The sequence below is a fragment of the Oncorhynchus masou genome, chromosome 21, assembly GCF_036934945.1.
Source record: "Oncorhynchus masou masou isolate Uvic2021 chromosome 21, UVic_Omas_1.1, whole genome shotgun sequence".
Classification (NCBI taxonomy): Eukaryota; Metazoa; Chordata; class Actinopteri; order Salmoniformes; family Salmonidae; genus Oncorhynchus; species Oncorhynchus masou.
In genome coordinates this window covers 23,385,180-23,411,426 of record NC_088232.1, presented here as the reverse complement: position 1 = coordinate 23,411,426, position 26,247 = coordinate 23,385,180, and the positions used below count along the sequence as shown (strand labels likewise).

The 26,247-nt window shown below is 41.2% G+C and overlaps 1 protein-coding gene across 2 annotated transcripts in view; it reads right to left on the bottom strand.

Annotated features, from left to right (window-relative positions):
• Positions 1–24,458, bottom strand: part of mipol1 (mirror-image polydactyly 1) — a 63,448-nt gene extending 38,990 nt beyond the window's left edge. Inside the window, exons 1-5 of one of the 2 annotated variants that reach the window (XM_064927823.1) lie at positions 24,302–24,458; positions 21,664–21,755; positions 10,415–10,502; positions 9,400–9,479; positions 902–1,202 (exon numbers count right to left, since the gene is read on the bottom strand). In XM_064927823.1, coding sequence (XP_064783895.1) covers positions 902–1,202; positions 9,400–9,479; positions 10,415–10,502; positions 21,664–21,755; positions 24,302–24,393 — 653 coding nt within the window. In that variant the 5' untranslated portion in view covers positions 24,394–24,458. The remainder of the gene's footprint in view (positions 1–901; positions 1,203–9,399; positions 9,480–10,414; positions 10,503–21,663; positions 21,756–24,301) is intronic. The other variant, XM_064927824.1, reaches the window with a different exon arrangement.
• Positions 24,459–26,247: the final 1,789 nt, after the last annotated feature.

Here is a 26,247-nt window from a genome sequence, read left to right as displayed (position 1 = left end):
AGCGAAAACAGGTTTGTATTAAAAAAACAAACAAACAGAAATACCTTATTTACATAAGTACTTAAGACTGTTTGTTATGAGACTCGAAATTGAGCTCGGGTGCATCATGTTTCCATTGATCATAATTGAGATGTTTCTACAACTTGATTGGAGTCCACCTGTGGTAAATTCAATTGATTGGACATTATTTGGAATGGCACACCCCTCTCTATATAAGGTCTCACAGTTGACAGTGCATGTCAGAGCAAAAACCAAACCATGAGGTCAAAGGAATTGTCTGTAGAGCTCGGAGAGGATTGTGTATAGGCACAGATCTGGGGAAGGGTATCAAAACATTTCTGCAGCATTGAATGTACCCAAGAACACAGTGGCCTCCATCATTCCTGAAAATAGCTGTGCAGCGACACTCCCCATCCAACCTGACAGAGCTTGAGAGGATCTGCAGAGAAGAATGGGAGAAACTCCCCAAAATACGAGTGTGCCAAACTTGTAGGGTCATACCCAAGAAGCCTCCAGCTTGTAATCGCTGTCAATGGTGCTTCAACAAAGTACTGAGTAAAGATTCTGAATACTTACGTAAATGTGGTGTTTTTTATTTTTTATAAATTATATTTAAAAAAAATAAAAAACAGTTTTTGCTTTTTTTTTGTCATTATGGGTAGATTGAAGAGTGAAAAAAATGATTGAATCAATTTTAGAATAAGGCTGTAACGTAACAAAATATGGAAAAAGTCAAGGGGTCTGAATACTTTCCGAATGCACTGTATGTGTTTCACGTTAAAGTGTTTCTGGGAGCCGTGCACGTAACTTGTTTTTTTGCGAAAATCACCTATTCACCAAAATACGATTTACGTATTTCTGACTACAGCGTTAGTTATGATTGGGCTCTAAGAGAGCTCACCTTGATTGGAGAGCTTGGCTGGAGTCTGGAGGGACGAGGTGTCTTCTGTAGACTGGAGGACTGCCGTTCGACCCCTGGCTGTGACCCTCTGACCTGTAGCCGTCCTGGGTGAATGGGCTCCGGCTGGAGGTCCTTTCCTCCTCCATCCTCCTGCCTGTGTCTGGAGCCCTGTGGTGGGCCTGAGGTGATGGAGATCTTCTGTGGTGGGTCTGGGGTGAGGGAGATCTCCTGTGGTGGGCCTGAGGTGATGGAGATCTGGATGTCCGACTCTCTTCCTCTATGGGTCTAAAATACTGGGGGACTAAAGTCACCGAAATGACAGAATGAATTAAGCTTAATAGGGTACAAATGCTAACAAAAAACAGGCAACATCTGGTAAATGTTTTGTTCAATATCCTTCGGAAGTTGTGGGAAAATGGTTACACATCAATCACTGTGAAAAATACGGTAAAATGCTTAAATGAACATGTGGTAAGAAAATAAACGGACATTAGTGGCGTGTGAATAGAAATAAAACATCTAAGAGCATCTTCAACACCGACCATGACAATATTGTTCCACTTAAAGACCCAGTGAATTATGAGCTGGTGGAATGGGCTATTTTCAGGCATTTTGGGGAGGGGTAGGGGGGCTTCTTGAGGAAACAAGGGAATACAAAGAGGCTTGGTGACTGGTGCTGGCAGGGAACTACATGGTGCTCTGTAAATGTTTCTGTTGAGAGCTGAGCCAGAGAGAAAGAGAGAAGAGAGGGAGAGAAAGGGCGGCAGCTAGCCTAGCAGTTAGAGCATTCCCTACCCCGAGCCGACTATGTGACAAATCTGCCGAGGTGCCCTTGAGCAAGGAACTTAACCTTAATTAGTCAAATTCTAATGCTCAACCCTGATAGAAAATAAGCTAAAATGCTTTCGAGAAAGTCGTATTCAAAAAGGTCAAGTTATGATTGTTATGAACATAGAAAAGTAAAATACATGTTTAGAACTTATAATTAATCTGGCATGGTGGAAGAGCGAATGCAATTAATTGATTGTTGAATGTGATGATGGACACAGCTTTGTAGAACCATTACATACACAGCCTCTGCTCAACAAACTCCAACTTGAGATTGAATCGTTGGGGGCCTGCAGTTCGCAAATGACATTGCGCTGCTTATCACCCCTCACTGCAGTCAAGCAATGCATTCCGCCAAGAGGCGTTCACAATCTAATCCGGTTGCGGCCTCAGCCAGGCCTTGTTTCAAATGTATCAAGACATAATCTTATTGGTATGCTTAGAAATCAACAAAGGTACCTTGTTTAAAGCACACGTTTACAAGTCTCAGTCACAAATGACAGCTCAAATAAGCCACCTATGGTGAACAACTTGTCAGAGGCTTTGTAGAATCATGACTCTTTCGAGTTTTGAGTTCATCGTTCACCGGTAGGGGGTCCTGAGTAATGGGCATGACTCAAATGAACGAAATAAGTCGAAAGAGTCATTCTTTTGACTGGAAGAGTAGAAAAGATCCAAGATAGTAAAAAGAGCCGAACCTCCCGTCAGTACTTTAAAGTTCCAACTTGACCTCCTCGTTCAAGCATCACATGAAAAATGACTCCTCTTTATGATTACGAAATATATTTTAAGGAATAAAACATCAATGCAATTCAAATATGATAGAATTCAAACATGAGCTGGTTTAAAGAGCATCAAACATTGCATCAAACGTTTTGCTTTTTTAAAGCAGCAGTCTGTTGTGTTAATAAATGCGTTGTGATGGAGAAGCCCATGAGCAGCATTGCCCCACTATGTCCAAAAGAAGCTCCAGCTTAGCGGTGACAATTATTTTGCAAAAGGTCAGGTTTTGAAGTGGAGATCAGGGAGGTCTGCCGCCTCCTCGTATCGTTGTTGCCAGGGTCTTCCTCTCTGGATTGTTACAGACAATTATTAGTATTCTCTTTAAGACTCACCAATGCAAACAGTACATTCAAACATGAATAACACCAAACGCGCTTATATAGCCCCCTTTGTCACACTGAAAATATGGGACACATTGTTCCTAAACCTGGGTTACCACTTTAAAAAAATACATTCTGGTCGTGACGGGTCCCCACAAAGACAACTGCCCCCACAAAGTATGGCATTTCCCAATGGTGAGAGCTGGTGTTGTAGAATCTGACAGTGGATGGGCTGTTGGCTGTTTCCTATGGGGAAAACTGAGGGAGATTCTCCTTTCAAGGATGAGAAAAATCAACTCAAAGACTGGGGCTGCAAGGATAAATGTGACGTTTTATGTGGTAAATAGTGTAAAAGTCAAGAAGACACATTGAATTGAATTTATTTTGTGTAACAGGCATATACAACAAAATGTACAATGTAGACCCAGAGGATATCACTTAAAAGTATTCATGAAAACGCTCGTTTCCAAATTGGTCCTCGATGGTAAAAACAATAGCACATATAATGATTCAAAGACAAGAGAAAATTACAAACAACCATAAATGTATTGCATTATATTGACATCCTAAAAAGTGGCACTATTCACAGCCCTTCTCCCTAACCTTAAAAATCTCCCATATTCATTTCACATTAAAACAATCTATTCATTACACATCATACCGATCCTTCAAATGAATACACCTGACAGGCAGTAGGGGGCACAAGGGGCAGTGGAACGGTTTCTCTTACTTAGACAACCGTGTCCAAATTAAAACCATTTCAACTTTTTCTTTGCTTGATCCCCAGGGGGAAGCTACTCCATAGACAAATCCCTGTATAGAAAAACATGCTCCTCGCAGTACTGTTTACTCTTGGGATTTTACAAGACCTAACACTAGCTCTGGTATTGTAACTGTGTTGGTTATAGACCATAACAATGTGGTTTTTCATATAACCTGGGGCACAATCATTTAAGATGTCAAACATATGATTAAGTTTAAGTTGGTCCACTCTGGACTCCAAAAGCAACACGCCCACCTCCCGGAACTCCTGTACCCCTATGTGGGTCCTAGGGGAGACATTCAGCATATACCTGATAACATTATTTTGCATGACCTGCATCAGCTTTTCTGATAGCCCGCTATACCAAGCAGAGCAGGCATAATCAAAATGACACTGAATCAAGGCTGAGACAAGCAGTTTCTTAACTTTGATGTTGAAATACAGTGATGGAAAAAGTACCCAATTGTCATACTTGAGTAAAAGTAAAGATACCGTAATAGAAAATGACTCAAGTAAAAGTTGCCCAGTACAATATTACTTGAGTAAAAGTCCAAAAGTTTTTGGTTTTAAATATTCTTATGTATTAAAAGTAAATGTAATTGCTAAACAATACTTAAGTATCAGTATAAAGTAAAAGTATAAATAATTTCAAATTCCTTATATTAAGCAAATCATATGGTACCATTTTTTTTTAATGGATAGCCAGGGGCAAACTCCAACACTCAGACATAATTTACAAACGAAGCATTTGTGTTTAGTTAGTCCGCCAGATCAGAGGCAATAGGGATGACCAGGGATGTTAAAAAGTGTGTGAATTAGACCATTTTCCTGTCTTGCTAAGCATTTAAAATGTAACGACTACTTTTGGGTGTCAAGGAAAATGTAGAGTGAAAAGTAAAAGATGTCAAAAATACAAATATTAAAGTACAAACTAATATGTAGTACTTTCAAGTATTTTTACATAAGTACTTTACACAACTTAAAATATCTCGTGTAGATATAGATATAAACATCTCTATTTGTTCGCCATTTTAGAAAGGATTTTAGCAGCAATCAGGTTTCCAGAAAGGGATTGATCTAGGGACACACCAAGATAAGTTACACTTGTTTTATATTCAATCTCCTTGCCTGCACAGTTTACCTTTATCTTGTCAGCCCTAAAGCAATCTACGATTCAGTTTTTCTCCCAAATGTAGCGACAATTTGTTGTCAGTTAACCAATCTCTAACAAAATGCAATTCCTTACTCAGGGTCTCCTCTATATAAACTATATCCTGCCCTGATACAAGTATGGCTGAATCATCAGCATAAAGCAAGAGTTTGCGCTTTACTGTATCTGGCATATCATTAACGTATATAAGAAATAATAGAGGCCCTAAAATTGATCCCTGTGGTACTCCAGAGGATATTTCTTTGGCCTCTGACAGAACATCACTAACATTGCATACTTGTGTTCTGTTGGTCAGATAAGACTCAAAACTGTTACATCATTTAGACCCATGCATTTCAGTTTCATCAGGGGAATATCATGGTCCACAGTGTCAAAAGCTTTCTGCAACCTGTATATTTCCCCATCTCACTTTCCTGCTTGATGTGGTCAAAAAGGTGGATGAGGCAAGTATCCGTGGAATGAGCTGTTCATAAAGAAGTTTGTGCTCAAGAAGGTATCCTTCAAGTTGATTAAAAACTCATCTCTCAACAACTTTGGATAAGGTGCTGAGCATCGACACAGGCCTGTAGTTTCCAATATAGGGTCACAATATGCGTTATCATTTTAGCAGTGACACAAGCACCATCCTTTATGAATCTTGCAGGAAGGATCTCCTTTATGAATCTTGCAGGAAGGTTATCCAGCACAGTTGCTTTGTTTGTGCTCAATAAGCATAGTTGTCCTCTGTTACCATGCACAGCTCCCAACAAATCATTTGTGATACCTTTGCTATGGTAAAATTTGTTAAATGAATTACTGGCCATAGAGTCCAGAACAGGTCGGTAACTTCTTAATCAGAGATGAGGCTATAGTGGTAAAAAACGTGTTACAATTATTTGCAACCTTTTCCTAGTCATGGAAAACATCATCAATATCCAGGCCAATACTACAAGATTTTACCTTATGGGGAGTTTATGAGCCAATGTCCTTTAACATGTTCCACAGTTTATGAGGCTGGTGTAAGTTCTCATTAACAGTGTCTATGTATTTTAATAATACCACTTTAGCAATGTTTACATATCTTGCATTACTCATCTGATATGTTTATACTGTATTCTATACTATCTATTGCATCTTAGCCTATGCCGCTCTGACATTGCTCATCCATATATTTATATATTCTTATTCCATTCCTTTACTTAGATTTGTGTGTATCAGGTATTTGTTGTGGAATTGTTAGGTATTACTTAGGTATTGCTGCACTGTCAGAACTAGAAGCACAAGCACTTTGCTACACTCGCAATAACATCTGTTAACCATGTGTATATGACCAATATAATTTGATTTGTATTGTTGGGATTTGTCCTTATCCATTTTGCATATTGCTGGTTTCTACAGTTAATATAACCATAATAATCGTGTTGTAGATTTGTCCTTCTGAATTTGGCCAGGTAGCGATCCCTTTCCCTTATGAGGTCTAAGATCTCAGAAGTGATCCATTTCCCTGACCGCTGTTTGATTGGAATTTGTTTCACCGGAGCCAGAGAGTTGAGTGCAGACAGAAAAAGATCTTTAAAAAGATACCAAGTTTGATCAACATCATCACAGTTTAGTACATGAGACCAATCCAAAATTCCAAGTACTTCTACAAAACGTTCCTTTCATGGACTGTACCTTCATGTAGTTATTACCTGGCTCAAGTCGGATTTTTGATTTCTTACGGGTACAGTAGTTTACCATCTGATCATTAAAACCAATATTTAAGATTCCTGACTGACAGACTTTCTCTTGATCTGATACAATAATCAAATCCAAAGTTTATTTACTGTCAATTCACACCTGGGTTTGGCTCAACAACCAGTTGTTTTAGTCCACAAAACTGATCAAAGTTGTACAGGGCATTTAACTTTTCTTGGGTGATAAGTGCACATTGGTATTAAAATCGCCAAGCAGAATACATTCCCTATCAGCAAATACATTGTGATCACAGCGATTCGATTCAAGTAAATCATATAAATGATTATGCCTAGGAGGCCGATAGCACACACCAACAAGTACGGGTGGACATTTAGGAAGAAGTATATGTACCCATGATGATTAGGGCCAGCAGCCTTTGCTTGCAAAAACGTCTCCTTTTGGAGTTCCTTTCCGGCTCGCTCCTGATACCACAGGAAACACCACTCTGCTTGCCATCTTTTAATAATCGTACAGGCCATGTCATTAATAGCTGTTTGGCTAGCAAGACTAAGTGTTTTAGCTACAGCTCAAATGTATATTTGAGCAGAGGAGCTGAATACATTTACATATCAGGAGTGTTTGGTGAAGGGTGGGTAAATACCAATGACGTATATAAACCCTGGAATGCTGATGCTATGTATTGGCCAATGAGAGGCTTTGAAGCCATCGGTCGGCCATATTGGCACTCCCCAGAAGTATCAGTCCTCCATAGGAATGAATGGAATTCTACAGTCTTTCAATGAAATGTTTCAAGGACAAATTTACATTTATTTAACCATTGTTTACATTAGCACTTAAAAATGTTTAACTTTAAGGAATTTTTTGAAATATATTTTAAAATGTTATCTTTAGCTTACATAATATAATTTAAAGTATGCATTAAGGTGTATGTAATAAAATACACGTGGCATAACAAATGTAGACATTAGTAAATGCATTTCTATAGCTTCCAAAATATTTTATTTACAACGGTGGGGGAGTGCCAAGATGGAGGCGCGGTGGCTTCAAAACAGCACCCCCCTGTCAGTCATCTAGTGTACATATAAATCAATGGGTAAATACTCTGTTTATCGCTCATTGTCATTCCAACCTGTTTATCTAAATAGTGGCAGTGCCATATGACTTCGGATGGTCTAGGTAATGGTTATTAGATGGCAGAGTGACACCCTAGCTGGAAGTGATTTACACTTGTAAATAAATGTTTATGTATCGCATGGAACAGCTTTGAAACTAAAGCAAGTGGGTAAACAGGCAGGAACACCCAGGCTCTGAAATCTGCAGTCATTTACACATGTTTCCAAATACTGAAGTGAACAAAATATTCATATAATGTGCAATTACAAACACAGATACAGTGGGGCAAAAAAGTATTTAGTCAGCCACCAATTGTGCAAGTTCTCCCACTTAAAAAGATGAGAGAGGATTGTAATTTTCATCATAGGTACACTTCAACTATGACAGACAAAATGAGAAAAAAATCCAGAAAAATCACATTGTAGGATTTTTAATGAATTTATTTGCAAATTATGGTGGAAAATAAGTATTTGGTCACCTACAAACAAGCAAGATTTCTGGCTCTCACAGACCTGTAACTTCTTCTTTAAGAGGCTCCTCTGTCCTCCACCCGTTAACTGTATTAATGGCACCTGTTTGAACTTGTTATCCGTATAAAAGACACCTGTCCACAACCTCAAACAGTCACACTCCAAACTCCATTATGGCCAAGACCAAAGAGCTGTCAAAGGACACCAGAAACAAAATTGTAGACCTGCACCAGGCTGGGAAGACTGAATCTGCAATAGGTAAGCAGCTTGGTTTGAAGAAATCAACTGTGGGAGCAATTATTAGGAAATGGAAGACATACAAGACCACTGACAATCTCCCTCGATCTGGGGCTCCACGCAAGATCTCACCCCGTGGGGTCAAAATTATCACAAGAACAGTGAGCAAAAATCCCAGAACCACACGGGGGGACCTAGTGAATGACCTGCAGAGAGCTGGGACCAAAGTAACAAAGCCTACCATCAGTAACACACTACGCCACCAGGGACCCAAATCCTGCAGTGCCAGACGTGTCCCCCTGCTTAAGCCAGTACATGTCCAGGCCCGTCTGAAGTTTGCTAGAGAGCATTTGAATGATCCAGAAGAAGATTGGGAGAATGTCATATGGTCAGATGAAACCAAAATAGAACTTTTTGGTAAAAACTCAACTCGTCGTGTTTGGAGGACAAAGAATGCTGAGTTGCATCCAAAGAACACCATACCTACAGTGAAGCATGGGGGTGGAAACATCATGCTTTGGGGCTGTTTTTCTGCAAAGGGACCAGGACGACTGATCCGCGTAAAGGAAAGAATGGGGCCATGTATCGTGAGATTTTGAGTGAAAACCTCCTTCCATCAGCAAGGGCATTGAAGATGAAACGTGGTTGGGTCTTTCAGCATGACAATGATCCCAAACACACCGCCCGGGCAACGAAGGAGTGGCTTCGTAAGAGGCATTTCAAGGTCCTGGAGTGGCCTAGCCAGTCTCCAGATGTCAACCCCATAGAAAATCTTTGGAGGGAGTTGAAAGTCCGTGTTGCCCAGCACCAGTCCCAAAACATGACTGCTCTAGAGTAGATCCTCAAGGAGGAATGTGCCAAAATACCAGAAACAGTGTGTGAAAGCCTTGTGAAGACTTACAAAAAAAGTTTGACCTCTGTCATTGCCAACAAAGGGTATATAACAAAGTATTGAGATAAACTTTTGTTATTGACCAAATACTTATTTTCCACCACAATTTGCAAATAAATTCATTAAAAATCCTACAATTTGATTTTCTGGATTTTTTTTCTCATTTTGTCTGTCATAGTTGAAGTGTACCTATGATGAAAATTCTTGAAAGATAGGAAGAAGAATTTAAAAAAAGGTCAGATACCTTGTGGCCAGTCTTTGTCAGGTACCTCTAGTACAAGTTGAGTTGATGTTGTGCCCAAAATGGCTCCCAAGTCAGTACTTCTGAAATAAAGCAAAATAAAAGCTTGAAATGATGGAACGAAAGGTGAAATTCTGAAGAAACTTAGATGAAGAATTCAAATGAAACAATTCAAAATGTACTCAAATGAATTCAAAATTAGTTCTACCATACCCATCCATGCGGTAGAATTTATAGCTGAGCATGGCCTGAGCTCAGATGTTCAAGTGGGCCACTGCTGTTGCTAACAGGGGCCGCGTCCCAAGCGGCGCCCTACCTACATAGGGCTCCGGTCAAAAGTAGTGCACTATATAGGGAATAGGGTGCCCTTTGAGACGCAAGCAGGGACTTGACAGGTGAGTCGTGGGGTCATGGAAAAGAGAGCTCATCACTGTCAACACTGTCACTACAGCATGACCTTCCCAGTGCTAAGCCTGTAAGCTACGGCAAGCAAGTCTTAACCATCTTTAAACTGGAAAAAGTCTCATAGCATCCTTTTTACAGGATGTGGTAGGTCTATTTCTAATCTTTTTGTGGACATTTACAAACAGCATTGAAAGAGGGCGTTGTTGAGAGAAATAAAATGCTCTTTGAAGACAAGGGTGCAACGAAAATCATGTTAACACAATCGACAATGCGGGAACAAAGGTACCTAACACATTGACATAGTGTACAGTGTACACACTCCCCGTACAGTAGCTAATTGTATTCGTATCCAATTTAGTTTTCCCATTCAACTGAGAATGAACAAACTAGAAGACTACGAGCTTGTATTTTTAGCCTTTGTAGCCAACATTCGCTCAGGATTTAGAACACACAAGTCGACAAAGAAGAAGTCATTATTGCAGCGAGTCGTCACAGTAACACTGATAAACATCCCATAATATTATAACAAACGTTTTTTTTTGTCACGTGGGTGAAAAGCCATACCCAAACAATGTCAGTACATACGAGGAGAATAATACGACGGCATCTTTACCCAAGTTGTGGCAGCGTGGTCTCTGAGCGTTGGTGCCTTACCGGGGAGGGCAGTCTTTGTTTCAGCTCCTCATTGACTTTAGGATTAGCTGAAAATAATATAGAAATGGATATGATTCATTTAAAATCAGGAAAAATGCATGTCGTTGGAGGCACCGAAGCATACACTTTACAGTACATTAGCCTAGAGGAAAGGTTAGTATTAATTATAGCCTGTCAATATGATCTCAGGGGTACCTCTGCTGCAGAGAGAGGATCTTTAATTACCTCCCTGAGTATAGCAAAACAAGACCGACATCTTTCATTTGCAGAGTGAAATGGTGCTTTATTTAAGTCATTTCATCATCTACCCCCTATCTCTCCACTGCGTACCATTGCTCTAACTAACAGTTTATTAAGGCACTAATGTATGCCGGCAATTAACAAATCATAATCCCGTCACGCAGATATCATTTAATGCTTTTAGTTATCAGGAGAGTAAACAGTCATTTAATACTGCTCAAGCCCCGTATCAGATCCTCCTTGCTCGTTAGGAAGCCCCACCAATTAAAGTTCAGCCTCTACTCAGGTGTAATTAAAGGATGGCTGTTAAATTGGTTCCGATAACTGCAAGTTAATTCATAAGCAAGCAACAAATACACTGACTGGAAGCAATTAAGGAAACCATTGACATTCACTGTTTGGGGGAGGGAGCAGGAAGGGAGCCTGTTGCTCTTAGACAGTGTGTGTGTGTGTGTGTGTGTGTGTGTGTGTGTGTGTGTGTGTGTGTGTGTGTGTGTGTGTGTGTGTGTACTGTAGGAGAGGGCTACCATCTAGTGGTGACGGGGCTAAGACAAAAGACAATTAGAATATACCCACTGCAGTAAGCGACTTCAACAGAATCCTTCCAGATGCAGCATGGGAGCTGGGCTAGCATTCTGAAGCTGGGGCAACCTCAGAGGCACAAAGTGGTTTCTATTGTATGAACCATATAGATATTGATAGATATACAAATCACTTTAGAATCTCCAGAAAGTGTCTCTATCCTTCTCTTTAGGGTATACAGATGGCCCAAACATCGTTTCTAGAAGAGGGCTAGGGTTGTTGAAAGACAGATATAACAAGGCATATGAGTTTGTGGGTCCACAACCACTGAGAGTTTAGGTGAAGAAGGAGACCTAGAGACAGATCCAGGAGAGGAGGGAGAAATAGTGATTGAGTGAACAAGAAAGAAGTGGGAAAAAGAGAAAGCTCTTGGGAGGTTGGGTGCTTGGCGGGTGGGTGACCTCTAGGGCAGATGCCAGTGGAACGTTATCCCTGTGTTGTAAGCCAGCACACACTGCTCACACACTGCTCACACACTGCTCACACGCTATTCAGCTCTGACACGGTGAGGCGTGAACGGACAACTGGCTTTTTGTGGGAGAAACAACAGGGCTCCATTAATCCCAGTGATAGACTCTGGGCAAAAGCTAGTCTTTTGGGGGAGGATTTGGTAGAAGGAGAGGGACTTTTGAGCCGGTACGGCTGGTAGCAGTGGTAGGTATGGCTCAGGAGATTGGTAATCCTTTAACATGAACATGAGAAAGTAGCTTTGATAAAGGAGAACCAGAAAAACAGAGCATACAAACCTGACCTTTTGATGTTCTCATCATTTTGGATGGGGGGGGATGAAGGAACCGAGATGGGATTGGAACGGCAAAGGGCGCAGCTCGACAAAATACGAACTTGAATCATTGATTGACGTGGGTTTCCACACAGTGAATCACCAAACAAAGCCTTAATGAAATATGATCCAATAATCCATTCCGCCCCCAAAAAGAGACTTTATTTCTATCCTTTCATAGAAGTTTTGCACCATGAGATGAGAGTCTGGGAGTTGCTCTTTTAAAGCTTAATGTTGCACTTGGAGGAGGTTATGTGGGAGATACAAAGACCTGCCTATCAATGAATAAATGTGAACCAATCAATCCAATCATGATTAGCAGTTATGTTATGGTCATTCATTGTCAAGGTCATTATTTCCCACAAGCAAGGCTGGGCACTTTTTAAAAATGTATTTCAGAGATAGTATGCATGTTGATCAATCATGTTACACGTGCCAGATATGGTCAACATAACATAATTGGGTGCTTAAAGAGAACCCTAACTCAAATTGTAAGCTATCCCGATTCATGAATTGGATTAGAATTCATATACTTGTGTTTCAATTCAGGGACGTTTAAGAGACAAACAGATGCCTGCAATTGAAACAATGGTGAAAGAGTACTGGTTTAAAATCCATGACAATAGCCTTTAAATGATGAAACCAGCTTTATCCGGCATTTCAAACTTTTCTCATTTTCTTTGTCCTTTCCTGTCTTTCTGTGATCTTCATATTCTTGCCTTGTAGACTTTGAGCTAATTGCCTCTGTGGGCTACTTATTATTCATGTACAATTATTGCAGCGTAATGTCTTTAAATCCTTTTAAATGACCATTCATGCATCGCATTCATTGAAAATGCCTTTGAAGTCTGTCAAAGATGGAATTCTTCAAAAAGAAATATCTAAGCCCAATCTCAGTCAACCAATACCGGGTTTTGCATTCCCCCCACTCACCCCTAATATAAACAAAATTCCATTAATTTTTTAAGCTGCATTTAATACATTTTCCGCGGCAAAAGTTTCCAGTTTCCACAGTCATTTGTATTCCAGCTGACTTGATGAATATTAATAACAGTGTTATCCTGATTAAATGGGCTTCATACAAAATCCCTGTGAATCCTCTAGCTCAGGCTTCAAATCTTCCCACTATTCTTTATGAATTTTGATACAGACATTAATCTGGAGAGGAACTTAAAGCAGGTTTAATTGTGCAGCGGCGTGCTTATGGTTTTTGGTCCAGTAAAATGCAGATGGATGGAGAATGTAGTAGGTGGTTAGGTAAACATACATCTTATATGGCATGGAACACTAACACCCAGAGAAGGCACCTGCTGAGACAGTTGATTGTCATGGGCTGCCTGTTCCAAGGCAGGTGATGGACTTGACTTCCCTGGGATGAAAAGATTTGGATACATTCTTCCTATTTTGCTCCACAAAAGGCCCATCTATGGCAAGTGGAATTGTTTTATTAAATGTATTACACTTTAATTTATGTAGTTTATTGATTTGACTATTGCAATAACAGTGTGGTTATATAGTTTACATGTATTATTCATGCTAAAAATACAAGAATTGCAACCAATTTATAATTTGAATCAACTGGTATGGAATCACTTGTTTTTCAAATACTGTACAAGTTTTATGTTTACCATAAAGAAATAAGTGAAAGCTAACCGATTCTTTCTGAAACTATCAGGAGACATAAGCCTAATGTGCCGATAAAATATGAACCTTTTTTGAACAACAAAGTTAGACAATTATTGGGGGGTTTAAGTCATTCATCCAAATGATGGCACTTTCAACAACATTTCACTCAAAACTTCCACAGGGTTCTTACATAGGTCTACATGCCAGTGGTACATATTTGGACATGGGGCTATTCTTAAACGAAAGCGAACAGGTCATTTGTAAAGGGTCTTTTAAAGAGAGGCGAGTACAGGGTGGAATTCCATGACATTAATAGGTATGGACAATGAAGCACCGAGCCAGCCAGGGCACATTTCAGCTTTTATGCAGTAACTGACCTTAGCACCTTTCCATTTCATAGTTCATCCACCGTCAAAACTGACAAAATGCTGAATAGACTGGTAAAAAAAAAAAACACTCAACTTGAGGACCTCTGAAGGGACAAATATTGATCTGTGTGTAATATTAACCATTCCCACAAGATAAATGGAGGGCAAAGAGAGAGCAGGAGGTGTGTGAGAGGCGAACAAAGAGGGTACACACAATGGCCGACCACGACGAGTGATGCAGAGCTTTCTGTTGAGGTCGTTTCACAGCCGCCAGTGTCCTGCCTGAAACGGTGACATAGCTAGTTACATTTGTTCACTTTCAAGTGATATACATCATAACATAACTACGTTCTAAAGCTAGATAGATGTGTGGCTACAACTTCGAAGAGAACTCGTGATTGCCGAGCGAATGACATTTTCGTCATCGTCTTACGTCAGACAGCATAACTTTGTTTGAGGTACTCGTGCTGTGTACAAGTGACGCCACCTTTCAGGAGACAATGCATATTTGTTGCCAAAACAATGTGCTAAGTTGACAAAGGTAAACCTCAGACAACACCACTACCACGGTGCAGGCAGAGAGAGGTCATCTCAAATAAGTATTGATGATGAACCTGCGTCTCATCACTCTTACAGAACTCCCCCCCCCCCCTCAAACTTATACTGCTACGTCAAAGTAAAAGACTATTGGAAAGTAAAACTTTTGGTCAAATAGTTTACATCCACCCAGTAGAGCTGCCCTATTAAACCACCTCACTAATCAAGGTGTGTGAATGTGTGCCTCTACACCCTGATTGGGACTATACCTGGGCTTAGTGCCTCTCTGATGGTAGACTGGGAGCCCTGAGAGGAAGGATATTGGACCACGAGATCTCTATCTATCGGAGGCTCAGCCTCAGTGATAGTGATAATTGAATTGAGCCCTGGGGAATGTATGGTGAAAGCCGCACCACTGCAGATCCTCCGCAGCATGGATCCAGTCTGGGTGGCAGTCTGTCAACAAGACAGGAAGCGCTGATCCTCCAGCATTAGGGGGGGGGGGGATGATGCCCTGCAGAATCAGCCAGGATGAGTGCCTCATTTTCACAAAGATCAAGCTAATTTTTGGCGAGAAAAATCCGGGAGCCGGGAGGCTTGGGGGGAGCCAAGGAAGCAAGCCCACCCTTCCCAATCCCTTGTAGGTGTGACAGCTGTGTAGAGTGAATAGCTTAGAGCACGAAACCCTGCTGCAGACTGCTAGATCAGCCCCTGAATATCTTATCTCACACTCAGGAGAGAAAAAGGCATCGCTCTGTCTGATTGTACTTACTGCATTGTATCCCTGGTTGAAAACGTGAAGGTGATCCTGAAGCCTCTGCACATAAAGTGACTATGAGAAATAGTGAACCTGTTTTCACCAGGGCTTTATGAAAAATGATGCATAGCCTCAGTATGTAGGCCTAGGAAAAGGATACAGGATTTTTTTGTGATGGTAACTTGAAAAGTAAACTATGACTAGCTATACGTATAGTTACAATTTCATATCAAGTCTATTTGTGGAAGTGAAAAGTCACTGCTTAACAGTACTCTAAAAATCTACTGTAAGCGCTTCAGAAGATTTGTTTTTCATTTAACCTTTATTTAACTAGGCAAGCTGAGAACAAATGCATATTTACAGTGACGGCCTACCCCGGCAAAACCCTAACCTGGACGACTTTGGGCCAATTGTGCGCCACCCTATGGGACTCCCAATCACAGGCCGGTTGTGATACATCCTGGAATCGAACCAGGGTCTGTAGTGACGCCTCTAGCACTGAGATGCAGTGCGTTAGACCGCTGCGCCACTCGGGAGCACTGACAACCAGTGACGAAAAAGCCAAGATTAATGTCTGAGGTAAAATTCAAAAGCTGTTGCATTTGAATCAATGTGAACGCTGTCTAATAGCATTTATCCAAACACACCATTTACACAGTGAATCGAGCTTGGCTAAAAGTACATGATAACACAAACCCATCATAGTGTGTATGGCCTTTGTCACTATAAAGGACTTGTTTAAATTCTTAATACTGTTGGACGAATGAGGAAGACAAATCTTATCAGCTAAGCTAACAAGAGTGCAAATACAGTGCAGATAATCAGATTTCTAATTATTGTCACTCACATCATCCAATGTGCTTATTTGAATTACAGCGATCACGTGATTATATATTCAATGCTTTGGGTTTAGCAGAGGCTTTATTGGGAATGTAAAGCCTGAATAATGACGATCTATCAAGCATCAACCAGAGGGCTAACTACTCATCAGCACTCAGCAAGACAGACATACTCCATTGGATCCCTACCGAAAATGTCTAGATCTAGTTAGCCAGGATTTCTAAACCGTTTTTATTCCAGAGAACAACAAACTAGCTTTACATATGGCACCATATTCACTTGCGACTAGGGAGTATTAGGCTCAAGTCAAAAGTAGTGGACTTTAGAGGGGATAGTGTGGCATTTAGGACTCATCCCTGGTCTTTCCTTGCTTACCTTACCTTAACACTAGCACTTCAGAACAGACTAAATCTGTGTCAGACAACCTCGGCTTATCCGTAAGTAGATAATACGTTCCGGCATATTTGGCTACATTAGTTCTTGTTGGGAAATGAAAACGTCATATTTCCTTCATATTCTCTATTGGAACGCTTGTTTCACATAATTGATAAATTGACCATCAAAATCCTGATATTTTCATGAAGATAATGAATAAATGATGCCAAACAATGGGAATAAACTCAGGATGGGTCAGGAGACTCAAAATACTTCTAATATGTAATTATATGGTTGTAAGTGCAAAAGTGTTGTGTTGTGTCATAGTAACAACACCAAACAAAGCCTCATTGTAACCGACAGGCTTGTGAAACTTGTAAAGAGTGGCATGTCACAAGAACGGACATGTTATTAGTCACTCTACAGAAACTACTGAGGAGGGATAGGTGGGTGGGTCCGCCTGCATTCAGGAGTCAACTCAGGGTCACATGACGTGGCCGGGCTTTGACAGGCAGTTTCACATCCTTACCTTCTTTTCACCTTTCCCTCTATACCTGCATGGTGCAATATTGTGACATCCACACGTTAGGGTAAATTTAGTTCTTTATGCAACTGTTAGGCAGCACTAAATTACTCACTACTACAGGACTAAGTTAGTAGTACCCTCAATGAACATAATTTGTCCAACTATTATTTCATCTGCTTTTAGCCCCACAATCCATTAGTCACTACATTTCAATGTGAGGATTCACAATACACACAAGTACACACACAATTATTATTTTAGTGTTAAGGAGGACTTTATACTGGGGTGTTTTCTTTTGTTAAGAAAATCCCTCTACTAACATGCTTATAAACAGGAACCTTTGCTATGCGCTAGGACGGAATCCAAATGAAGCGCTTTTGTAAAGGATGAGTGATGCTCTGGCTTCGACCTGTCCTTCAGAACAACCAGCAGGAGACAAGTGGCCCAGCTCTAGAATCAACACTCAGCCAGCGTCCTAAACGCCACCCTACACTCTACCTAGTGCACTACTTTTGACCAGAGCCCTACCATAGCCAAAATGGCACCCTATTCCCTGTGTAGGGAATAGGATGCCATTTGGGAAACAGCCTCAAACATCCCAGGATTCTTTTCAAAGGAAAAGGGAAAAGGTTTCAGTGTCTAAGATGCCTTGCTATAAGTTGTAGCAGCTAATAATAATGATAAGGGGAGGAAGGGAGGTGGGGTTTAGGTTACACAAATATTCAAAGTTGGATTTAAATACATGTTTTCCTAGCTGTCAAAACTGCCTTACAGCACCATTATGCGTTGCAGAGCTCCTCTGGGGGGTGAATGTGGCTGTGGGTTGATCACATCAGCACAACCAACCAATCACACCTGGGTTCAAATAGTATTGGTTTCATTTCAAATTGCTTGACTGAGCTAGCCTGGCACAATGGAACCAATGGGATAGTCCAAAAGAGTCCAAACACCCCTGGTATTCCAGGCAAGCTCAATCAACTACAGCTTAAAACATGTGATAGACAAACAATACTATTTGAACCCAGGTCTGACAGCAGCAGCACAACCAAGAGGTCCTCATTAGCACTTGATGTTTGAGCACGGGTCACAGTAGTGACCGTTTGTGCAAAGCCAGCCCTGTTTGTTTTGCTCTATGGTTCATAGGCGGTCATCAGGTGTGTGATCACAATTGAGGGGGATTTGCAATGCAGCATTTGCACAACATTGCTGCAATGTTATTGAGACCGAGCAGAAACTAAACAATAGGCTGATTTCCTGGTGAATTATTTTAAATTCCTTAACAAGGCATTGGACTGGACACCATTCCCTTCCTGGCAGCTGGCTAAAGTTACAACAGGGTATCCATCATCACCAGAGATGCTTCATTTTAGAAGCTACCTTCAACAAGGAAGGTTAAGGCTATATTACACATAACTCAATAATTAAGATGTTTCGATTAGTGAACCACAAAAATATCCAAAACCTGTACAACAACAATGTGTGTGTGAGTCTATGTATGTGCTGTGGTCTCTCCCAGATCAGAATACTCACCCCAGGCACCGTTTTCACAGTGCCCACCCTGTGTCTATTCCCTAAACCAACACAGGGAGACAAAGAGGGACAGAGGCTGAGAATCCCTGTGCCTGCCTACCGCTCAGAGTGAGACCACCCACTTAGGAAGCGGGGCGGCCTGTTAGGCCACACCACACTCAATTCCAAGGATTTCAGGACTTCAATCAGACCCACATGGTAGCCCAAACGTGCCAATAGCGCGCCTCTTGCCCCGGTGGAGGGGGGAGTCAGTGAGAGGCTGGGTGGGTGGGTGTTGGAGGAACATCGCAGAGGGTCGTGAATGATGGGGGAAGACTAGAGACCAAACGGTTTCTTCCACACCGCTACCAGCTGCTATTAGTATCACTGACCCAATGGGTTTAAACACTACATTTCCTGCCTGGGAGACTGATGCTAAGAGCGGGGGAAGTAGGAGGGAGTAAGGGTTAGGGCAGAGGTCGATCCACCTGCTAAGAACAAAGCTCTCTGGGACTGTAGCTCTTCTCTCCCTGTTCAGAGAGCCAATTCAACTCCCTAGGAAACTTCACATTGTTTGTTATTTGGCCCGGGCTTGAAGGCAGGCTGCACTTTGAATCCTTCGGTGGGAGAAAAAGCAGTCAGCAGACAGATGGATACACAGGAATTAGACATACCAGACGTGAGTTCAAAAAGCTGTCTTCTGCTATGTGTTTCAGTCCAGTGTAATGGTAGCCCGGCGACTTGACTTGGAACAGAGCTAGCTACGTCACTGGGAAATGTTAGACTCTCAAATTCATACAGAGCTATGATTTCATATAGAACATCCACTTATCGGTGGTCAAGGCAAACACATATTTATTCAATTTACACTAATAATAATACATAATAAATAGGGCAGGCCTAAGCAGCATTTCCTAACTACCTTTAGAAAAAAGGCACAATTATTTTGATTTCTGATAACCCATATTTATTAGACAGCAAATTCTCTCCATTTGCAGAACATGTTAAGTTAACCTTTTTTTTGACAAGTAGGAACAACTCTGATTATTTCTGACTGTTGCTTAACTATGGATGGACACATAATCATCTGAAAGAACCGCGTGATAATCCTCAAAGCATATTCATGTCCAAGATTCAGACAAGTTAGGATATTTGACACCCATGGTTCCACCTGCCTGAGTCAGTCTCATTAAAGTGAGTCAGACAGACCCACGTAGCAAAGTGTTTCTTGTTTTAAAGAGAATCAGGGATTTGCTTCGTGATGACGAACGGCTGCGAGTAGGATCTGAGAACTGAGAGCTCAGCGCTGCTCGGAGACACAGGCTCTGTAGGAAAAAGGTTAATAACTAGAGATTAAATGAACCCCTAAAGACAGATTAGACTTGATTGAGACACTGTGACGGTTTCATGTCTCACAGAGGTTGAAACACAAGAGGCTGGGACCTAGGAGCGAAACTGCCTGTCATCCTTGTATGCTTTCTTTATCTGTGTATGTCCACCAGTGTCTGATGGGGTACCTGCAGGGGCTTAGGGCTGACATTAATGTGAGCCACAATGCCTCCAGGTGTAGTTTTTGACAAGGTACCGGTCACAGACAAGCTGACACGCCGTCCTCTAAGGCTCTTTATATATTAATATCAGGATTTGTGTTGGGCTACATGTTGCTCCAGTCGTTGGGCTCTACCCTCCTGCACTAGGATGTTGTAGGACAAGCAGAGCTGGAGCAGGATACATCTGCATATCAGTTATGCAACGAACCTGCCGCTAGGTCAAAACAGCTTCAATTAACATAGAGCGCTTACCGTTGGGAATTATCCTATTCAGCTGTACTAGCCTCTACTGTAACAGGAAAAAGCATAGGCTACCAGCCTTGGGGCAGTTCTTGATTTCTGCAGTAGCTACTACCTGTTTTTGTCCCCCACCAGTCCTGCAGCAATCCCCTATGCTTGATAACCACTGGTGGTTTCTCTATGAATGGACAACATTTATCATTCAAACTACTTTTTTTAAACACTTCACACTGTCATGAAGATGAACACTGTTAAATGAGGACTACCAGCACAACATCTGTGGATTAATAGGATCTACAATAGTGAGTAACAGGCCTAAAGGTTTTGGAAAATATGGATGAAAATATTCATTTAAGTCAAATAAATTGTAATAAAAGGTTTTTGGCAAACGTATTTGTTATGGTGTTCAGACTGTCTATGCCTATGGCTCCCTGTTTCCATTCTATTTATTTTGAAGATTAGCAGCGAACCAAGGACAATGCAACTTTTTGCATTTGAAGAGAAACTTGATATATTTGTCAATAAATGGAATAGGCTAGTTCAGAAAACATATATGTCAGTCACACCCACAGTTTAGAGCACTTCAATAGGCTAGTTCAGAAAACACATATGTCAGTCACACCCACAGTTTAGAGCACTTCAATAGGCTTGAAAAAGGTCTAACTTCACTTATTACGTTTTAGAAAGGATGGTGCAACTCCGGCTCAGTTTTCCTTCCTGCCAAAGTTCTCAAACAACGATTTGAAATGGCAAGTGTGCCCTCTTGAGGAGAGACTTGGGTCGAACATTTCTCCAACAGCGCTTTTTGGTAATTCCTTCCAAACCATCACACTCTCTTCTGAATACATTACATTTAACGCCAAAATCATCCGCACAAGATTCAACACTTACACACGTTGGTCTCTACTGTCAAAAGGAAAGGACGGTTTCTCAGAAGCCTTAGAAACTCAGTGGTGAAATAGAAAAATGCACAGTGGTTGAGTTGAGGACTTAGAACTGCTGTTATTAGGCTACACTTCCGAACGTGTTCTTGACTCCCTTATGGAGTGGACTCACTATAAACACTCCGGTTGTCTTACACCTTATCTTAACAGAACAATTCAATCTTTATAGAACAACATATTACAATGTTTCCAGACTGGTTTATCCCACTTGAACATTCTGCTACACATCCACTCTCACAAAAAGTCCACAATAACAACAGGGAAATCAGTATCTGACGTGATGTGTAACATTGGCTTAATAACTAGAATACATAGTTGAACATTTGTATTTACCTTTGTACATATCAACGAGGGAGTCTTTGAGTTCCTTGCTGTGTGTCCATGACAGACTGCGTTCCTCTTCACTCTCAGAGAAGCAGCTCTCCCTGGGAATGAATGAGAGTTAACTTGTTAGAATGTTAGAATCTCCTCTGGGTTTCATGCATTCTGTTCAAAGAGAAGAATCCCAGACTAGTTCAGTTCAGCTGTTTTGAGACTTCACTAACTTCCTCTCAGGGGATTTTATGTGGCAAATCAAGCAGGTCATATGCTTTTCAGATTACGGCGTCTGACTAATCTCCCTCACAATGTGCCCTGACTGAGGTGGGGGGCCTCAGATTTACAACCATGCTGCTCTTATAATTTCAGATAACATAAGGAAATACTAGCAGCACTTTATTTGAAGGACTTGATAACACATTAATAAGACATACATAACCATTATGACGAATTCTCATGTCAACAGCCGGACCGATATGTTTTTTTTTGGGGGTCCGATACCGGTTTTATGGGGGACAAAACTTACTGATACCGATATACAGTGCATTCGGAAAGTATTCAGACCCCTTGACTTTTCCCCCATTTTGTTACGTTACAGCCTTATTCTAAAATGGATTAAATAAAAACAATTCCTTATCAATCTACACACAAAAAAATAAAACAATAAAAACACCTTATTTACATCAGTATTCTAACCCTTTGCTATGAGACTCGAAATTGAGCTCAGGTGCATCCTGTTTCCATTGATCATCCTTGAGATGTTTCGACAACTTGATTGGAGTCCACCTGTGGTAAATTCAATTGATTGGACATGATTTGGAAAGGCACAAACCTGTTTATATAGAGTCTCACAGTTGACAGTGCATCAGAGCAAAAACCAAGCCATGAGGCTTGGGCATTGAAAATGGGTCGTGGATGGGTATTCCAGCATGCCAATGACCCAAAACACACGGCCAATGCAACAAAGGAGAACCTTAATGACTAGGAGAAGATCTGCAAAGAGGAGTGGGACAAAATCCCTCCTGAGATGTGTGCAAACCTGGTGGCCAACTACAAGAAACATCTGACCTCTGTGGGGTCAAATACTTATTTCCCTCATTAAAATGCAAATCAATTTATAACATTTTTGACATGCATTTTTCTGGATTTTTTTGTTGTTATTCTGTCTCTCACTGTTCAAATAAATCTACCATTAAAATTATAGACGGATCATTTCTTTGTCAGTAGGCAAACGTACAAAATCAGCAGGGGATCAAATACTTTATTCACTCACTGTAAAGGTTACATAAAAAAAGAAGAAGTTTGGAACCACCAAGACTGATAGTGCAGCCTGCACGGCCAAACTGAGCAATCGTGGGAGAATGGCCTTGGTCAGGGAGGTGACCAAGAACACGCTGGTCACTCTGACAGAGCTCTAGAATCCAGAAGGACAACCATCTCTGCAGCACTCCACCAATTAGGCCTTTATGGTAGAGTGGCCAGACGGAAGCCACTCCTCAGTAAAAGGCACATGACAGCCTGCTTGAAGTTTGCCAAAAGGCACCAAAAGACTATCAGACCATGAGAAACAAGATTCTCTGGTCAGATTAAACCAAGATGGAACTCTTTGGCCTGAATGCCAAGCGTCACATCTGGAGGAAACCTGGCACCATCCCTACGGTGAAGCATGCTGGTGGCAGCATCATGCTGAGGGGATGTTTTTCAGCAGCAGGGACTGGGAGACTAGTCAGGATCGAGGCAAAGATGAACGGAGCAAAGTACAGAGAGATCCTTGATGAAAACCTGCTCAGGACCTCAGACTGGGAAAGGTTCACCTTCCAACAGGTTAACGACCCTAAGCACACAGCCAAGACAAAGCATGAGTGGCTTCGGGACAAGTCTCTGAACGTCCTTGAGTGGCCCAGCCAGATGTGCCAAGCTTGTAGCATCATACCCAAGAAGACTCGAGGCTGAAATCGCTGCCAAAGGTGCTTCAACAAAGTACTGAGTAAAGGGTCTGAATACTTATGTAAATGTGATCAGTTTTTTAAAATCTATTAGCAAACATTTCTGAAAAACTCTTTTCGCTTTGAAATGATGGAGTATTGTGTTTAGATTGATGAAAAAGTAAAGAGGTCTGAACACATTCTGAAAGCACTGTATATCAGTCAGGCTTTATCAACAACCACAAGTTTATCTTGTATTATTAGCTTCCCTCTCTCTTTGAGCATTGTCTGGCCTGTGTTATCTGAGAATAGAGGTGTCACATTTCAAGAAACCGAGGTATCACATTTCAAACATAACAAATTATCATTAGCCTTTATACTTCAAGTTAATCCTAAAACTCTTATCATTCAATATAGGCTACCAGTTAGTAATTATAGATCATTGCCAATTTCCCAACACTTTGGATAAGCCTACTTGTATGATAAGAACAAGTATCTTTATGGATTTGAAGTAAACTACAACTACTTAAATCCTTGATGGCACTTCAAAGTATTCAAAACTACAATCAAACATTAAAACAACCTTTAATCAATCTGACAGTCAATTTTAGGCTATCATTTCTACATTTTCTGATCCAACTTCTGAGTTGATATCAACTCAGAAGACAAGTAGGCTGCCTAGCTGTAACAAAAGTAGGCTATTACAACATGTGAGCTGTGGTACTTACTTCACAGAGAGCTCCTTTTTTAAGCTTGATATCTGGTGCTTCGCTCTTTGCAATGCATTTCTAACATCGTAAGCTCTTATTTTTGTAGCCATCAGCCAACTGGAATTCCACCTGGGTGCTGTAGTGACACTGAATAGCTACTGTTCTGGGCACCTCAGTTGCAATTTGATACATATCCACGACTACACGTCTCACAGCATCTTAAAAGAACATCCTGGTCAAAATGTTTTATCAACTCAACTCACCTGTCATGAACAGCCAATGAGAAAGACGCATGCATCCTGTTCAGTTGAAGCCAGAAGTTTACATACACTTAGGTCGGAGTCATTCAAACTCGTTTTTCAACCACTCCACACATTTCTTGTTAACAAACTATAGTTTTGGCAAGTCGGTTAGGACATCTACTTTGTGCATGACAAGTCATTTTTCAACAATTGTTTACAGACAGATTATTTCACTTAAAATTCACTGTATCACAATTCCAGTGGGTCAGAAGTTTACATTCCCTAAGTTGACTGTGCCTTTAAACAGCTTGGAAAATTCCAGAAAATGATGTCATGGCTTTAGAAGCTTCTGATAGGGTAATTGACATCATTTGAGTCAATTGGAGGTGTACCTGTGGATGTATTCCAACTCACTGCCTCTTTGCTTGACATCATGGGAAAATCAAAAGAAATTAGCCGGGGCCTCCCGGGTGGCGCAGTGGTCTAAGGCACTGCAGCGCTAGCTGTGCCACCGGAGACTCTGGGTTCGAGCCCAGGCTCTGTCGCAGCCGGCCGCGACCGGGAGGTCCATGGGGCGACGCACAATTGGCCTCCGGGTTAGGGAGGGTTTGGCCGGTATGGATATCCTTGTCTCGTCGTGCACTAGCGACTCCTGTGGTGGGCAGGGTGCAGGGCACGCTGAACAGGTTGCCAGGTGCACAGTGTTTCCTCCGACACATTGGTGCGGCTGGCTTCCGGGTTGGATGCGCGCTGTGTTAAGAAGCAGTGCGGCTTGGTTGGGTTGTGTTTCGGAGGACGCATGACTCTCGACATTCGTCTCTCTTGTACGGGAGTTGTAGCTCGACATTCATCTCTCTCGAGCTCGTACGGGAGTTGTAGCTCGACATTCGTCTCTCTCGAGCTCGTACGGGAGTTGTAGTGATGGGACAAGACAGTAACCACTAACAATTGGACACTACGAAATTGGGGAGAAAAAGGGGGTAAAAGAAAAAGAAATCAGCCAAGACCTCAGAAAAACAATTGTAGACCTCCACTGTTGTAGACCTCCAGGCCGTCATTGAAAATAAGAATTTGTTCTTAACTGACTTGCCTAGTTAAATAAAGGTAAAAAAATAAAAATAAAAATCCCATAGAAAACTTGTGGGCAGAACTGAAAAAGCGTGTGCGAGCAAGGAGGCCAGCTCTGTCAGGAGGAATGGGCAAAAATTCACCCAACTTATTGTGGAAGGCTACCCGAAACATTTGACCCAAGTTAATACATTTAAAGGCATTGCTAACAAATACTAACTGAGTGTATGTAAACTTCTGACCCACTAGGAATGTGATGAAATAAATAAAAGCTGAAATAAATCATTCTCTCTCTACTATTATTCTGACATTTCACATTCTTAAAATAATGTGGTGATCCTAACTGACCTAACTAAAACAGGGAATTTGTACTAGGATTAAATGTCAGGAATTGTGAAAAACTGAGTTTAAATGTTGTTTGGCGAAGGCATATGTAAACTTCCGACTTCAACTGTATGTGTACTACAACCTCACTTACAGCTCTCTGGGCTCTCTCTCTCTCTCTCTCTCTGTCTGAGGTACTAGTTTGTAAACACAACAAACTCTCACAGTCTCACTGCAGTATTAGACGTTTATCCACGTTTAGCCAAATTTCTAAGCTGCTCCAAACGTCAAATTTCAAAGTGTTTTTGACACCCTGGCAGGGTTTCCATT